Raw genomic sequence first — 18,217 nt, forward strand, 5'->3', positions numbered from 1 at the left:
GTACTAGATTAAATGTGTTAACAATTGAATGTTTTAAACTAGATTAAATGTGTTTACAATTGAATATTTTAAACTAGATTAAATGTGTTAACAATTGAATATTTTAAACTAGATTAAATGTGTTTACAATTGAATATTTTAAACTAGATTAAATGTGTTAACAATGGAATATTTTAAACTTATTCCAATTATTTCCAAATTTCGTATGAAGCATTGGGGGTGGGGGCATGAGTTATGAATTCCAGGATTCCTGCACCCGTTGGTCCTTCAGGGCAGCCCCCCAAAAAACTGCCAATATATTGACCAATTTTCATAAAATTATCTTTTTTACAACTGCACATCTGTAAGAAAATTAAATGCATAGTCATGTTATTGTAGAGCAGGAAGGCCTCAACCAAAATTGCGACTTTCATGATCCCTGGAGTAGAGGTTTTGACTCCAAGGCAGATCCACACTTGGTATATAATATTTATGTGCAAAACATCTTTAATGCTATTGATACTAAATTGAAAGCATATTTAGAAAGAGCAGGTAGCCCTCGGTCTGATACTAAAAACTAAATGCAAATATAGGAAAAGGAATGTTCCAAAATTGTGGATTTCGTAACCTGTGGTTCTGACTCTAGGGGGTGGGTTCAAATTAGTCACTTAGTGATAAAATATAGTATGTAAAGTCTTTAAATCGCATGGGTACGAGGGTATTTGTGTTTTAAGAACACATCTTGCTTTACACTCCCGAATATTACAATTTAGTACTGTATCGATTTCATTGGCCTTGGAGCTAGTGATCAGGGATGTGATTTTTCCTCCGATTGGCTCAATTTTCGAAGAAGAAAAATTAAACACTCTGGGTTTGATCTAAAGTGACAGAAAATGATATTTTTCCAGGTAGGTTGAGGTGCTTTCCTCCCTTCCTGATTTCTGAGGAATTCAGTCACAGCCTTGAGTGTTACTTTTAACTAATACTCAGGTGACCGATAAGGTCCCTGGGCCTCTTGTTTAATTCATTACATGTACTAACAATCTTTATTTTAGTTTTCTGAACATGCTGAATAAAGAATGCCGGTTTACATACATGCACGGCGGATAATGACCGGTGAACATCGAGGGATGCTAATATTCTTTCTAGGCACCCGATCTCTGGTACATGTATTATAGCCAGGGGTCCGTGTTTGCCCTTCTCTTAAATGACGGGATTTATTAGATTAATCACTGTTCCTTATCTTCACGTGATCCAAAAGAAAAAAAACATCTCTCCCGCTGAGAGTAAAAGAAAAATGTGGCGGTGGATCTCCTGGATGGTATAGTAGGTGGGTCGGATGACAAGTTCGCCATTTTCTGTAAGGAAAAGTGAAGCAAACGAACAGCGTCCAAACTCAGAAATTCCACAAAGAATACAAAATTAAGAGAAGGGCAAATTCGGATCCCTGGACACACCAGAGGTGGGATTAGGTGTCTAGGAGGAGTCAGCATTCCCTGCCGATAAGAGTACAGATGTTAAAGTGATTGACAGAGATCTCTATAGAATTCATATATAAAGAACGATAATCCTTTCATTGATGAACACCAATCCGGGCCAGTTCTTACTAAATGTACAACGAAGTGAATTAGTATGGACTGGCTTTAGTCAGACTGAAATCTGAATCATCAGGCATAGCAAGGAAAAACAAATACGGTATCCACTACACGGACTATTACGATTAATGGTCAGGGAATGGTATTATATCAATAGCTCACAAATGCATCGGGCTGTGGTACCACAAACTGTTGTTTGTTCAACGTCCCTTCGAGAATTTTTCACTCATATTGAGACATCACAAGCCGTACGTAGGTGAAGTTCCACAAGCTTATAACCAATATCCTATACGTTCGGGGCCTTGTAGCAGTGAGGGTTTAAATCATAATATATACTTTATATAGGTCCCTGGTTTAAATTTAAGGGGCATAGACACGATTTTGGTACAAAAAATTTGATTCGTGTAAAACATAGCAACACAACACTGACGCGAAAATGTATTTGAGACATCTAGACTTTTCATTTGAACGAGTCCAGTTTATATTTATATGTTACGTGACTTAAATATATCAGAAAAAGGCATCGGCGAAAATTTCTGTTCTTTCTTATTTGTGCTTGTTTTCTAAATTGATTTAGAATTAACGTATGTCGAAGTTTTGAAAGCTTTTGACATCCTTTTTAGAAATATTTGAGTAGTTTCCTGTATATGACTTGTAAACGTTTTGACAAGCATGATTTTGGGAGCCGGATTTTATGTAAATACAAAGCATATCTCTTATGTAAAATTATTTTAAATCCACTTATTCACAAAAGATCTTTATTTCTATTGCTTAAAACTGTCAATTTCAGTGGACCAGAATTCGTCTTAATAACTACTGTCGTGTATCTACGCCGGTTGTGACGTGTGAAGTGAAAATGGCGGGAAATGTAGACCAATGCATCCTATGTTTGTCTTGCTAGGTTGAGATTACGGTGTTAAACATTCGGAGTTTGTAATCAATTACTTCAATATGCATTAGTACAATGATATCGGCGTGTGTTCATTTCGTTAAAAAATGTATATATGTAAATTACTCGATCGCTGACGCAGTGTTTATCGATACACATGTCATTTTTATCCATTTACCAAGTTTTCATTTGTGATTATCAAATCAATATTCTATGTATATAAAATACTGTAAGTGGTTTTAATTTCGCGGGGCTAAAAGTTCACGCTTTTTCATATTTCTCTAATTGCGGTGGTTTTATTTTCGCGGAATTCAATTCAATTCAGATTACTGGTAACTGTTCAAAACGTATTGTGTCACACTTGCAAAATGATTGTGGTTGTTTTAATTTCGCGGAAAAATCCCCGACCGCGAACATTGCGAAATTAAGACCACTGCAATCATTTCCCCATTTACAGTTTGAAGCGGCAAAATGTAAGAAAACACATTAAACAAATAAAATATATCAGAAACTATATGCTTATATTCCCATACAATAAAATGTTTGAAAACGCATGAATATGTACGAATAATACTACACAGTATGTTTTTTCATGGTTATTAAATTCCGTGGTTTTGTCAAAAGAATAGTTTCAAAGGCGCAAATTCGTGGAGTACATGTAGTACATTTTAGATTTTCCTGTTGCATAGCAGTTTATCAATTTCCTTAATAAATTTGTTGAACTACAAAACAAAAACCAACCCCCTGGTGTATAGCGGCTAGTAGTGAAACCACCATGTAGTGTATTTCCATGTATTTGTATACCATGATATCGTAATTCACATGGGAGGGATTGTAAAGAAAACTGGTTTGTTTTTGGTTATACAGGAAATACACTGGTGATAGGATTGTTTATTCAAACTACATTTTGAAATCAACCGATTGTTGAATATAGCCGTTTCCATGCTGACATGAAATTGCTGTACTGCCTTTCGGTGTCTTCTCCAGGTATTGAACTTTTCGATAGCTGACATGCAATTTCATTCTTTTCCGGTGAGGAAGTTTTCTAGGTTCAAACATGGGAAGGACTCGAATTGAATTTTCTCATTAGTTGTGGTAGTGCTACATTATTGTCCATGTAGATGATACTATAATTAAATTATTCTGTTATCATGGTGATCACTGCGTCTCGATATCCGTACATTTTATTTCACCAGGATGAAAGGTGAAAATAACGAACAGTGATCAATCTCATAACTCCTATAAGCAATACAAAATTGGGCAAACACGGACCCCGGCCCCAAGATCATAAACTGAGAATGGATATAAGTTAAAATTTTGATTAGTTATATCTAAAGATTTATTTAGCACAGATGTTTAAAAAGAATGCAGGCTTATCAAAAATTCAAATGCAAACATATGCTGAAAATCTTATTTGTTTATGAAAATTATTTCAAAAGTTAGCTGAATTTGAAATTTAGACTTAAGAATATTCTCAGTTTATGGTCTTGAGGCCTGGATGCAATGTCAAGGGATTTTACTTAGGTAAAATGACTTTGAAAATTACATCCGTGATTTGACTTTAATATCAAATCTTGGTTTCTCTAATTGTGTCGGTTTTGTCTGCATCTATTGTGATAATAATAAGCAACGATGCACAGGCAATATTGATTGACTTATTCTATATTGTTTAACGTCCCACTTGAGAATTTTTCACTCATAAGGAGACGTCACCATTGACGGTGAAGGGCTGCAAAATTATTTAGGTCTGTGTTCGGCGCTTACGGCCTTTGAGCAGGGAGGGATCTTTATCGTGCCACATCTGCTGTGACACGGGGCCTTGGTTTTTGCAGTCTCGTACGTTGAACTTTGAACGGAATGTACTTTTGATGGTAAGCACATATCGGATAGCCCCATTAAGTTGCTTCTAACGACAAGGAAGGGATACTAAGGACCTATTCTAACCCGGATTCCTCACGGGACGGATAAAATTGAGATAATCTACGTAAGTTCGTAATCTGATATCAAGGAGATGTGACTTAGCGAGATCTCCGCCATTTTTGATGAGAGACTTCTGGGATTGTTACGTTTAACAACAAATACATAATTCATGTATTAATTTTTCGCGCGCTTTAATCATCAAAGCTTCTTGTCGGCATCATTCTTGGTGTTTCGCCTTACTGTTAAAATTCACATAAATGTTATCCGATATGTGCTTACCGTCAAAAGTACATTCCGTTCAAAGTTCAACTGCTCCGTGTCTCAGTTAATTTCAAGATAACTTCATTATAGAATATTCTGTTCTGACAAAGCCATATTTAAGGACGTGTCTCATTAGCAATTGTTCCAGTGTATCGTGTATACTGGCGGTAAGTATAATTGTTCAATACATATATGACAATGCTATGTGTCCCATCGGCATGCAGGGAATATTTTGTGGGCAAATTAAGTATATAACTATAACACGCCTTTCCTGTTGTGATGTGGTTTGAAGTGATTATTTTCAATATTTCAATTCTATCTTCGCACAAAGCTGTGCATTGATGGCACCATAATCATTACTTCAACGGTTTTTGTTCTGCAATCCTAAATGCAATGAAACCAGAACTGAAGTTCTTTAAGGTCAATTACCGTAACATTAGAAGATAAAGAAAATACCTAAATGTAGAATCCCAAAATCTTGCTTTATGAAAAACGTGTCATTCATTTTGTAAACATTTGTAATTTTAACATTTTTCTATCTAGATATAATTAGGTCTTTATCAAGAAATGCATAAATGATTTTTGAGAAACCTCTAAAAGGGAAAATCAATAGAACAATTCTTGTGCTTTTTGTAATTTGTTGTAAAGTTATATGTTGTTTAGAGAAATAAATAATATATATTTGCTAAAATGGTTTTTCGCATGGGGGGGGGGGGGGGGGATTTTCGAAGAAGAACCATTTGTAGATTTTTCATCAGTAAAGCATTACTCTACCATAGACTGCACCGTAAAGTAAAATATAGTAAATTCTACCAAGGTTATTGCAAAGGCCATGAAGAGGAATGCCGCGGTCATTATTCTACAATATAACTTCATACGTAATAACTGATTATGAGAAAATGGATACACATGTCGCTTGCACTTCATATTGAATACAGTTCGAGTCGGTTTTTCTAACTTCACTGTTTCCTCTGCATGTCTCAAGAGAAACAAAAGAACCTGGCTGTCATGTTCTCTGTAAAGTTGTCTAAGAATGATGTGATGCAGAAATATAGGACATCTTTTGATGTTTTTTTTTAAAATGAAAACAGGGGAAATTTCATTGACAGGAGAAATAATTAAGAAATAAAACTTCAGTAGGAAATATCTCGAGGAAGGGACTTCTTACAAGAGAGATTCTGCCCAATTGAAATAAAAATACGCAAGCAATATCTAACCATCTCTCAATAATATATTTACCTCTCTTTTCTTTAACTTTTATTTTTTTTCAGAGAGGAAGAAATATAGGTTATAAGGTCCGCCCTCGTAACAAAGAGTCGTCTGCACCAAAGTCAGTATGGAAGTCTTAGATTTTACACATCTTAATCAGGATCATTAACGCCGATTTCCCAGAGAATGAAACCATCTACACGTGGTGATAAGTTAATTAGCTATTGACTCTTTCCCTTGGTTCATTTCCGCGCCGAATCTGAAAGGTAAACACACACACACATTCTTTCATTCTCTAAAACAAATTAAATGAACATTTGATGTATGTAAAATTAGATGTGAGGAATGAAACTGCAGTTTTGATGCACCACGACTCTTGGGTGAGAGGCCCGCTAATGTTTTTGTTAATGCACTCTGCGGCACTTTTTTTTGATAAGGCTTCAATTTATTCCGTAATTGTAAATCTTGGATACGTAATTTCAATTGTCACGTCTACAGTCATATTTGCTCTGTACTTTATATAATGTGTTATTGCATGATTGAAATATATTAATTACAGCGTGTTCTTAATTAATATTCTATTTCATGTGTCTATAGAAAAAAGGCCAGATATGTTCTTGAAGCTGTCTATGATTTAATTTCCACACAGTGGAAAAATACCAATTAGATATTTTCTTTAGACACCAATACAACACCATGGAAGCGCGGATAGAGTTTTCATTGAGAGTTTCATGAAAATTGTATGATTCTCTCCTTCTTGTCTAAATATGACAATCAAATTACCGAACCTTTGTACGATGTTTTATGGACATTGTCCCTGAGGTTTTCCTGGTATGTACAATGCTGTTTGTGAATAGTGAACTTCCTTCAAATTCTAGTGCATCACGATTTATGTTATCATACATGCACCATAGAGATCGATTTTCGGAAGCCTGAAAATGTAGTTTCTTGACAGTTATAATAGCTTGCAAACTGAAAATTTTATTATTTTGATAAAAATGTGTCATTTCGATAGTTCTGTATGTAACTTTAACCAGACATTCATAAAATCAAAATTAAGTTTTTATCAAAATAAAGATTTAGGTTCTATTGAAAACATGTATATAGCATTATATAGAAATCAATTTTTGTACGGGAAGACAATGATGTAATTGTACTTCATTTAGAGCCTCTGGATAGGTTTTCTAACACAAATATTAATAATAAAAATTTATCAGCCTTATTTTTCTGTCATTGAAATAGTAAATCACAATTTTGCAACAAAAAATTTGGACACCAAAAATGATTGATTGATTGATTGATTGTATCTTGCTTTACGTCTCTCTCGAGAATTTTTCACTCATATGGAGACGTCTACACCAAAACTGAGAGCTAAATGTAGTATTGCTTTAACAGTTTCCACTAGATTCATACAGGGAATGATTTATTGATTTAAAGGCTGCATATGATCGATTCTGTACCCAAATATTTCACTATTATAAAATGTGATTGATGGTTCACATGCTTTGTATAAAACTACTATATTGTTTAATTGTTATGTTAAAGAGCAGATAACTCTCTACTTTACAATGTAATCCCTATAGTATTACAAGCATAAATTCTCCGTCAAGTATCTTTAATGCACAAATTGTCATATTATACATTCATGATTTACACCTCTATTGCTGTAAAGCTGTCAGGGTGATTTTTATAAAATAATCCTTTGTCTTCTATAATGCATGACCCATAACCAAACGAAATGTTTATGTTGCTACATTTTTGAATATGTTAGACAGTATATGTCAATTTTTTTATTATTTTTTTTTTTGGTTAAATAGCATAATAAAATTACATGAAAACCAGTGAAAATTGCAAAAAATTTATTTTTTAAATAAACTGCTACATGTTCTTTATGGATATGCATCAATTTGTAGATTACTTGTGCGTATCTGAAAAATCATTGTACAACAGACATATAATTGAAAAAGTACCGGGATAGGAGTTACTGCCCTTGACAACATTTTTGATTGACATGTACTAGTAGATCATTGATTATATATACAGATATTAATTATTTCATTATCAAATAGTCTACCAGATTTTTCACTATACCCAGTGAATAAAATTCCTACAAAAGATCTATTTCTATCATACATAAAGTTTAATTCATGAAAGATTTTACAAAAACCTAGTATGAAGATAGAACTACCTTAAACCTAGTGAATGAAAGGTGAAGATAAAGAACAGTGATCAATCTCATAACTCCTAAAATCAATACAGAATAGATAGTTGAGTAAACACGGACCCCTGGACACACCAGAGGTGGGATCAGGTGCTTTAAAAGAGTAAGCATCCCCTGCCGTGAGCCCTACATCCCGATCAGGTAAACGGTGTTATTCGTAGTCAAAATCAGGGCCGTAAATTAACCTTCAATTTGGAGGAGGCAGGAAATTAGGCGGGGGTCTGGGGGCCGCCCAGGCCCCCAGACGCTGAGCACATTTTGTGCACACTGAACACGTTTCGTGCAAAATCCTTGATTTTAGGGCCTTCTAAGATGTTACTTGACTAACTCATTCTAAAAGAAAGATTTGGAATGCTTTTTAATGGAGGTATCATGTTCTTAGTTATTGGAAACAACATAAATTCTAATGAACTTTAAATTTTAATTTTTTTGGCTCAAAAGTTGGAGGAGGCAGCTGCCTCCTCCGCCTCCATGTAATTTACGGCCCTGAAAATCAGTGTGCCAAGAGCGATTGAATAGATTACAATAAGCAACACCGCTTACCGATTTATTTGATAAGATATTTGAAAGGATGTAAATTCAAAATCAGGCATGCACTGCCTATTGTAGTAGGGGGGGGGGATACGTCTTATCAGGGTCCCCCATCTTTTGGTCTTGAGGTTTGGCTTTTATTATTGACAGATATTTCGGCACTAGTGACGGTTTTCAAAGTCACGAATATATATTGATTAGTTGTATGTTGTTTAACGTCCCACTCGAAAATCTTTCACTCATGTCCCACCATTGCCGGAGAAGGGCTGCAAAATTTAGGCATATGCTCGGCACTTACGGTGTTTAAGCAGGGAAAGATCTTTATCGTGCCACGGGGGCCTCGGTTTTTTGCGGTCCCACCCGAAGGACTGCCCCATTTAGTTGCCTCTTACGACAAACAAGGGGTACTGAGGGCCTATTCTAACCTGGATCCCCACGGAACTACGGACTTCTGTAAGAAATATATACAGTGTATTAGCTCATATATATATATTGGCTAATAGATATTTCTTATATGTATGGCGATAACAGTTACCTCCCCTTCAGCAGCAGTTATAGGTATAGTGACATGAGTTAACTGCCCTTTGATAAACGGTGTGCTTATTGACAAGATTTATTTCCCATTTGGTAACAGTTTGTATAGTTACAAGAGCTATATAGAGTTTTAAAAATCATTTTATATTCTAATATGAGTAATTAATTCTTTAAAGTAAAAAAATAAATAGTATAGGTATCAACGTCGGCCTGTATATCCATAGACAATCTCTTGATATGTAATGTACATTTGGTTTGGAAAAATTACGTTTCATTTCAACACATTTTGGTGCTTTACAGTACGCCATGAATTCACCAGCCAATGACAGCCATGGTTGCATTAGACCACAATTATGAGCTGTAATATTCCATGCTTTGTTTTATCACAGCTGACCCTTTACACTTTTCTTTAGGAATGCCAACAAAGACACGCGCGTAGCCAGAAAGAAAATGGAAGTGTACGCGAAGTACGACAAAGGGTCTGGTGGCCCCCTTGACGTCCTGGAAGTTCCTAGGTTTTATGAATGAAATAACCTTTTTTGTCTTCTTTTTTTTAGTGCATAGTTTATAATTTGATATTCAAAAAGGACTAAATTTGATTGAATGGGCATTATAATGTTGATTAGATTATAAATCGGAACTATATAACGCAAAGTTATATTTGAGGCGCAAATAATTTAACGACAGAGTCCCCCCCCCTCTCTCTCTCTCTCTCTCTCTCTGAAAATAATGTGTAGGCAATTGCGTACTTGCGTACAGCAGCTACGCGCCTGAAAGTAATAATACAATGTAATTATGTTGTATCATGACTTAGTATGGATTATGAAACTACTAAGAAGCTTATCAATAGCGCAGTCCACACCAAAGTATGTTATAATTCGATAACCCACTACTTAGCTGTGTTAGATACAGTCCTTATCATCTGATTTGTTATTTGATCAGTGTGGTTATAATTATATGTATCAAAGAGGGAGGTTAAGCTTTAATGGTGTCACAATTTTATTCGTAACAAGTTTTATCATCGACAACAAATGAAATATTTTGATCGTTCAAGCAAATTACGTGTCACAAACAAAAATGAATCATTTTCTAAATTTTACATTTTCAATGTTTTTGCTGTTGGTGTCTCTACAAATTGTAACGATAGTTATTCCTCATGCATGACAGCTTTGTAGATGTAGTTGTAAACAAGGTGCGTAGGAATACACACAAATGTGTTACGTCTATTTTAACGACTGGAAATTACAACAGAAATAAATGTTGAATTTAAATATAAGAAGATAAACTTCATTTTTGAAAACACATGAGAGGATGAACTGTAACACGTCACGCCGGGATACCTCTGATGAAAATATAATAAATATGAAGCGTCGCAGTCAAGTCCTCGTGTATTTTCAAAAATTGAAATTTAAAACTTAGCTATCTATCATTTCATTGGTATCTCTGGGGGAAAAATAGGTAAACGGCAAAATTTGGTACTAAACGACAACTGACAACCAGACAGTTTGATAATATGTTTCATTGTCGTCAAGCTCACAGTGTTACGGGGTACCGGTACGTGTGACGTCAAGCTTATGGTGTTACGGGGTACCGGTACGTGTGTCGTCAAGCTTATGGTGTTACGGGGCACCGGTACGTGTGTCGTAAACCTCACGATGTTATATGGTACCGGTACGTGTCGACCTAGATGAAACATTCATAATGCAATAACTGTTAAGTGATAGATTGGAGAATTGTAAATAAATTTGCTTGAGGTTTTGTATGTGACGTCAAGCTCATGGTGTTAAGGGGTACCAGTACGTGTGACGTCAGGCTCACAGTGTTACGGGGCATCGGTACGTGTGACGTCAAGCTCACTGTTACGGGATACTGGTAAGTGTGACGTCAAGTTCACGGTGTTACAGGGTACCGGTACGTGTGACGTCAAGATCACGGTGTTATGGGGTACCAGTACGTGTGACGTCCAGATTACGGGGTACCAGTACGTGTGACGTCAAGATCACAGTGTTACGGGGTACCGGTACGTGTGACGTCAAGCTCACGATGTTATGGGGCACTGGTACATTGTACGTGTCGAGTCGACACGTACAATGTACCAGTACCCCATTGTCGACACTGTCGACCTAGATGAAAAATTCATTGTGCAATAACTGTTACATGATAGATTGGATTGATTAATTGAACGATTGAATATTGTATAACGTCCCTCTCGAGAATATTTCACTCATATGGAGACGTCACCACTGCCGGAGAAGGGTTGCAAAATTTAGGCCTATGCTCGGCGCTTATGGCCATTGAGCATGGAGGGATCTTTACCGTGCCACACTTACTGTGACACGGGGCAGATTGCAGAATTTTAAATAAAATTGCTTGTTGTTGTTTTTGTTTTTTTTTCATTTCTCCTGTCCGGATTGTGATTGTGATTAATGTATCCATAGAAAATATCCTTATTTTTACTCCGAAACTAAATATCTTATTATTCTTTTATTTTTATAATTTCAAAAATATTTATTCATATTCTAACAGCCAGAGTTTAACATGACCTTACAAACCCATCTCACTAGGGGGCACAAAGTTTTTATCTTTCTCTTATCCCTGTAACTTCAGCTTTACTAAGACAGATGAATTAGTATTGGTTGTGTTGTTGACCCTCCCTCCAGTTACTCACAAGTACATGTACTCTGATGCCAAATTCAACCTTACATGCTGAGCCGTGGAAAAAACAACACGGCAGAGGAAATTGAATGTAAATAAAAACATGTTCAGCAGAGAATTTCTTAGTCAAGAAGCATCACAGGAGCAAATCCGTGGCTCGTCATTGATTTCAGTGAACCACGCGACTTCCGCTGAACAGCTGTACAAAGTATACACGGAGAAGCACGGGTCCTCACGCAGCGACGCGCTTGTGACTTGTGTAGGATCTATTTAATATTGCTGTTTCTTAATATATGTTCAAATTATGAAAATTCGAAGTCTTTACATTTTGATCTGCAAATGGAGTTTATTTGCTGTCTTCAAAACACAAGGTAATGTGGACATATTTTGTAGATATATTAATTATTATTTATAAGACATTCTACCAATACGAAGCAAACTGCACGCTACCAAATATTTAACGTTTTGGTTTTAATAACCAATGTAGAAAGCATTCTATATTTACTTTTCCTGGTTCTTTAATCAACGTGATTGTTTTGTACTAATCAAAATAAGTTAAACCATAAAAAATAAGTTTTGGACATCTTCATTATCAAATATTTGTTTCATTAACAATGCCACCACGGAGATTAGCTTATTTTTAAGTAGGTCTCCACATGTTTTAATCTAAAATTTATGATTAATTTAATCATCATTGGGAAAAAAATCCCAATCCGTAAAATACATATATACCAATGATAAACAAATTGCAGTCGTTATTTTTTACCACTTATAACATACAAACTTGTTGGTCTATCAGTTTTTAAACAGAAATGTATGTTTTCGCTGTAATGATAAACATGTTCTGATCAACCGAATTACAGTGTTTAAAGGACTGATTCACGATTTCTCCTCAAAATTTGGGTTGTTTTTTTTGGGTTTTTTTTTTTTTTTTCATTTTTAATCATCAAAATCTGCTATCTAATGTGTTTAAAATGTTTCACAGAAATTAAGGTTATACATTATCACATAAGCTCATTCTAGGGATTTGATTTGATTTGTAAACAAAGATTGCAGTATGTCATTGTTTACGAAGTTTTCATAAGAATTGTATCTCGATCTAAGTTTATTATATCTATCACATTTCAAGTATTCTTTAGGTAAACTGTGTCATCGAAAAGTTAAATTTGTGACCGTGCAAAATTAAGATGCTTTAAATTAAAAAATTAACATTTCTCTGGTTTGTTTGTAAACATAAAGACTTGAATCTTTGTTTATATATCACAGAGCTAAGGCTAAAACGTCGCTTTCCTTCTTCCATTCAGAAGGTCAAAATTTTGGCTGTCAACATTGAAAGAGTTACATTTTTTTTATGCTTAACGTCAAAAACGAAAATTATTTAAAAAAAAACAACAAACAAACCGTGAATCAGTCCATATTTAAGAGCAAATAACAAAGAAACAAACGAGAAACAAAATCTAACTCGATATTACAATAACATTACAGTATGCAATGCTTATTGTATGATGGTATAAGGAGAATTTCTACCTTCGTTGATCTCTTTCTTCCTTCAAATCAATATGTTTATACATGTATATCCAATGTTGGGTTGTTGTTGTTTTTTGTTTTTTGGTGTTTTTTTTTTTTTTTTTGCCTTTTATATCTTTACGAATTGTTATGATAGCTATTCCCTGATGAACACACCGCAGTTGTAAACAATGAGCGTATGAATACAGATGATTTCATTTTTTTTTTCAAAATCCATTCATGAGTGTATGAACTGTGACGCTTCACGCAGGCATACTTCATACAGCGCGTTAAATATAGCTCCATGAAAAATGTCCCGTCGTACTTCATAAAGCGCGTTAAATATCGCTCCATGAAAATTTTCCCGTCATAATTTGTCGCTGTACAGACATTGATGTTTTTTTCAAAAACTTTTTCGTTTTTTTTTTAAATGAACAGCTTTACTTACATTCCAAGTCGTATTTTTGTACATATTGAGGATGTAGCATTATAGAGGTGATTATTTATTCTTTGTATTTCTCTAACTGCTTTAAAAGAAAGTTGATGCTTAAACTACCAAAAGACGCTTGTAAATTTCGCCTTTTACGTACAAAGCACATTTTAAAATGACAAATCACATGAGTAATTTATCGAATTTACATTTATTTTTTTTACATCTTCTGCCATTATCGAATATATGACGGATAAGTAATGATGCTTATGTAAAGTGAAACGCGGTTACAACAAACGCGCATATAATGAATTCACGCTTACAGCGAAATGATTTTTATTCCCTGTAGTTTTAACATATCTTGAAGTAAATTATCTATAACGAGTTACCGCGTCCAAAGATTCAAAATTTCCCGTCCCAAGCACTTCACTATAAGCATGTTTTAATGTATATTGCTAAGAAAATAAGATTGATTTATTTGGGTTTTTTTTCAATATTTTCCCACATGCGTTATTGATAAAAATTACTAGGCGTGTACACCCCTTTATTTTTTATGAACTCATGATACATGTTTCTGTTCTTGATCTAGCTGCAGAACTGTAGCTCTCTGAAAAAAATATTGTGACGGAACAGAGAGCTATAGATCCAACCCTTATAAAAACCTTCGACTTACGGCGCACAAAAAGCTGCGCACGGTTGAGGCCTAGTATTGTTGTATTCTTGTGTTGCTGTCTCATGAATTTAATATAAAAAAAATTCTTAACATATTTTTTCTACTATACTTGTGTCCAACCATACCTTCAAATATTCATTAAAGCCCTATGCGACCCGAAAACTCACAGCTTCAAATGATTTCGTTTGTTAACGTAGCCATGTTAGGTAGCCTGGTCAATTTTTTTAATATTAAATTTATGAGACAGCAATAAAAGAATACAACGATATCAGGCCTCAACCGTGCGCAGCTCTTTGTGCGCGTTAAATCGAAGGTTTTTATAAGGGGTGGATCTGTAGCTCTCTGCTCCGTCATAATATTTTTTTCAGAGAGCTACGGTTCTGCAGCTATTCTTGATTAAGCTTTAGATTCCGTCAGCTTTCCTAGCACACCGTATGCTTATACAACTAAATTGACAGATAATTGAGAACATAAGCACTGAGTGTAGGGCCGAAGTGTCATCTCATATAATTAATGATGTGTCGTTTGATGTCAAGGAGTCAGTTAAACAATATTGTCTGTTAATATGATTTACGTCCCCTCACGCTGCACACTTAACCGCAGCTCTGATTTAGCCGAGTATAGATCAATTAAATGAACATCAATGAACAGAGGAAAAATGTCATTTATTGAAAATGATGAAAATATGCAGATTTAAACTCAGCTTACGCGATCTGATGTGTCTTCTTTTTTTTTTTTTTTTTTTTTTTTTTTTTTTTTTTTTTTTTTTTACGTTTTTAAAAAAAAAGTTTTTTTCCCCTGTGCTCTTTATCTCGCCGTGATAAAAACTCTAATAAACTACGATTTAAACATTTATTTCATTTTTATAGCGAAAAGAGACACATTCATTTAAACGCAGCGAAAATTGTCCAACTCATTAGATTCTGTGATAGGTTTATTAAACTTTAGGTACAATAAATCAATATAAACTTGCAGCGTTTGGAAATACATTAAGCATTAATTGAGACACATTCATGAACGTTACATAATTTGAAGATTAAAATCTGCACACGGAGATGTAGAGCTGGTCTCTGAACTCTCGTCAGTCAATCTTGATTTTTATGTGTTAATTTAGCAGTGCTCCTCACTCTTTCTGCCGTCGTTGTTGCACGAACATTTCTTTTTCTCTCTCACTCATATCTGTCGTGACATCTGTCCACTCAATACCGGGAAACGTGATGAACGGATTTAAATGGAAATTTAAAGAATGGTAAATCTTGAATCAGAAAAGGGTTAATTGATTAAATTCTGGGAATGGTCCTGATCAATATCACGACTTTTTCATTCTGATTTTAACCATGGTATTGTTGTTCTTCGGTTACTCTTTAATTTATGATGAAAGGCTGGCGAGGACGAGAGGGGGACGCGTAAAATATTGAAAAGAATATAGTAAGACCCCCCCCCCCCCCCCCAGTGAAATCAGTGGCGGATTTAGAGGGGGCGCAGCCAGCGCCCCCCCCCCCCCCCTAAATTTTTCAAATTTAAGGTAAATCGCGGTATCTTGTTTCGGAAAATGTACTAAACGATAAAATAAACAATAATTTCTTCCACTTCCGGAGAAATAAATGATAAACTCTTTTGATTTCTTGAATTACTTTAGTGGGAGAACTTAATTTTTTTCCAAAAACCCTTAAAATTTGTGTCATTTTATTAATTTCACCTTATTAAAATGATAGAAAATAGTACAAATGACTAAATAGAAGAAATATTTTAAGCCCCATAAAATCTGGACCCCCACCAGGACTTCGCCCTGGACGCAGTGCCTCATAAAGTGGCGCCCCCTAACCGCAATTCCTGGATCCGTCCCTGGAAATGAACATGCGGTTAAAAATGACTCAGAACAATGATAGTTTGAAAAATATTAAGATTCATCTAATATGAATTACAAAGTTCAAGGTTTTGTTAAAACGTAATCAGTTAACCTCCCAAAGTGCATATTCGGCAAAATGGAAAGGTTTCCGAGACGTCATCCCACTTAACTGATTTTAACATTTATCACCATTCATTGAAAAAAAAGAATCGTATTCAAACAATAATATCTTCAATCATAAAACCGCGCTCTTTAGGACATTGATTTCCGGCGTATAGTGTGGATATCATATGGGCTAGATCATATCCCGATATGGACCTGCATACTATGCTAAATATGCCATGTGACCCATATTTTAAAAAATCAGATTTCAACTTGAAATCAACGCTTAACGAGGGAAGCTAGCGCCTCTGGCCTGATGTGTTTGGATGTAAGGGAATGGCACGGAACTGTGGGTTTATTGGATTTTAGATTTTTCACTAAATAAAATGCTTTATCTCCGCAACACTTCTTATATTCTATTACGTCATAATTCTAATAAATATCCCATAAGGGTTGATCAATTATAAATAGCACTTCTCTATGTGAAATAGATACGTGATTTCATTCACAGTGAATGATCTCGTATTTTGTTGGGACAATTGAGAGGAAGGCAAATGCAAAGTGTTTTTGCGTCGATTTTGTAAGGTCTTAAATGGGTGTAAACTGAAATCGAATTGAACGCTATCAAAAAATAATGATGATAAAGCATATCTACTGCAGCACTCTTTTAACTTTTATGGTACCAACTTAGAACTACGTAATTTCGACTTTTTTTTATCTAGGCCTTGATATTGACCAACATAATAGTTTTGCTCCTTCTCGTCAACTTGAGATGAGTGGCTGGGAGTTTGTATATTAGATTCCCAGGTAGTGCTAATGATGCCTGTAACAATGTACTCCTCAGACTCCCCATTTATACTCCTAGAGGTGTGTCAACAAAGTACTTACTTAATATTTTAAATGATTTAAATAACATTCCAGGCTTTTATTACTTAGCTTATTTTTCTTTTAAAAACACTTTACAGTGTGAAAAGCTTAAATCTGAATACAAGCATTATTGATGTCTTTTTTCCCCCCAGATATAGTGTCATATAATGGACTCTATGCTACTAGCTTTTATCGCGAAGGTCATTTTGAGCCGGCTTTGCATTACTTTTTATCCGGGGCTACAGAAACTACTCTAACTTCTAATCACTATGGTAATATTTGTAGGTTTATTAGAACCGACCAGGAAGACGTTTTGTCAGCTGGTACTATAAGTTCAGTTTATTCACCACTGCATAACCCAATAACTAGGCATGAATGAATATTGTTTACATTAGTAACTAGGCATTCAAAGGTATCTCCCTCTCACGAGAGTGCACAGCTACACAATAAAATTTTATTGAATACTGGAGTTTGGAGATATGAAGGAACAGCTCACTCATTGAATATTTTTACATTTACATAAATTCAAGTGTTGTTTGTGTTGACGGATTAATAAAGTCTGTATTCCATGGCACCTTTCCATAGAGTTAAGAGTGAGGCCTACAGAGTATTCTTACAGCTCTCAGATACCTATCCATTACTAAAGCAAAAACAGTTATTTGTATGATGTTTAATAATTTACATTTACCCCTTCTCATCCAATTTTATCACGGGGAACTTAAGAAAAGGTGAGGGAAGGCCATGGTATTTTTTTTTTCTGGTATACGTCCCCACAAACATTTCGCGTAAACACGAACACACGCCTGTCTTATTTAATCAAAATATATGATTTTTATGTATTTCATTCATAGTTAGGAACTTATCAAGCTTTGTCTGCAACGAAAGCACACCACATACACTGTAATTTCGTAGACAACTAAAAACGAGACAGGCAAATTAACAATTCTCATATTTCACTCCTTTATTTTGATCATCATTTTTCTACATCGTTGAGTG

The 18,217-nt window shown here is 35.0% G+C and overlaps 1 protein-coding gene across 2 annotated transcripts in view; it reads left to right on the forward strand.

Annotated features, from left to right (window-relative positions):
• The first annotated feature begins 10,934 nt into the window (after positions 1-10,934).
• Positions 10,935-18,217, forward strand: part of LOC125665689 (neuronal acetylcholine receptor subunit alpha-10-like) — a 38,388-nt gene continuing 31,105 nt past the window's right edge. For both annotated transcript variants that reach the window (XM_048898453.2, XM_048898455.2), the window contains exon 1: positions 10,935-12,165. In XM_048898453.2, the coding sequence (XP_048754410.1) occupies positions 12,099-12,165 (67 nt within the window). In that variant the 5' untranslated portion in view covers positions 10,935-12,098. The remainder of the gene's footprint in view (positions 12,166-18,217) is intronic.

Source organism: Ostrea edulis, chromosome 10, assembly GCF_947568905.1.
Source record: "Ostrea edulis chromosome 10, xbOstEdul1.1, whole genome shotgun sequence".
In the NCBI taxonomy this organism is placed as follows: domain Eukaryota; kingdom Metazoa; phylum Mollusca; class Bivalvia; order Ostreida; family Ostreidae; genus Ostrea; species Ostrea edulis.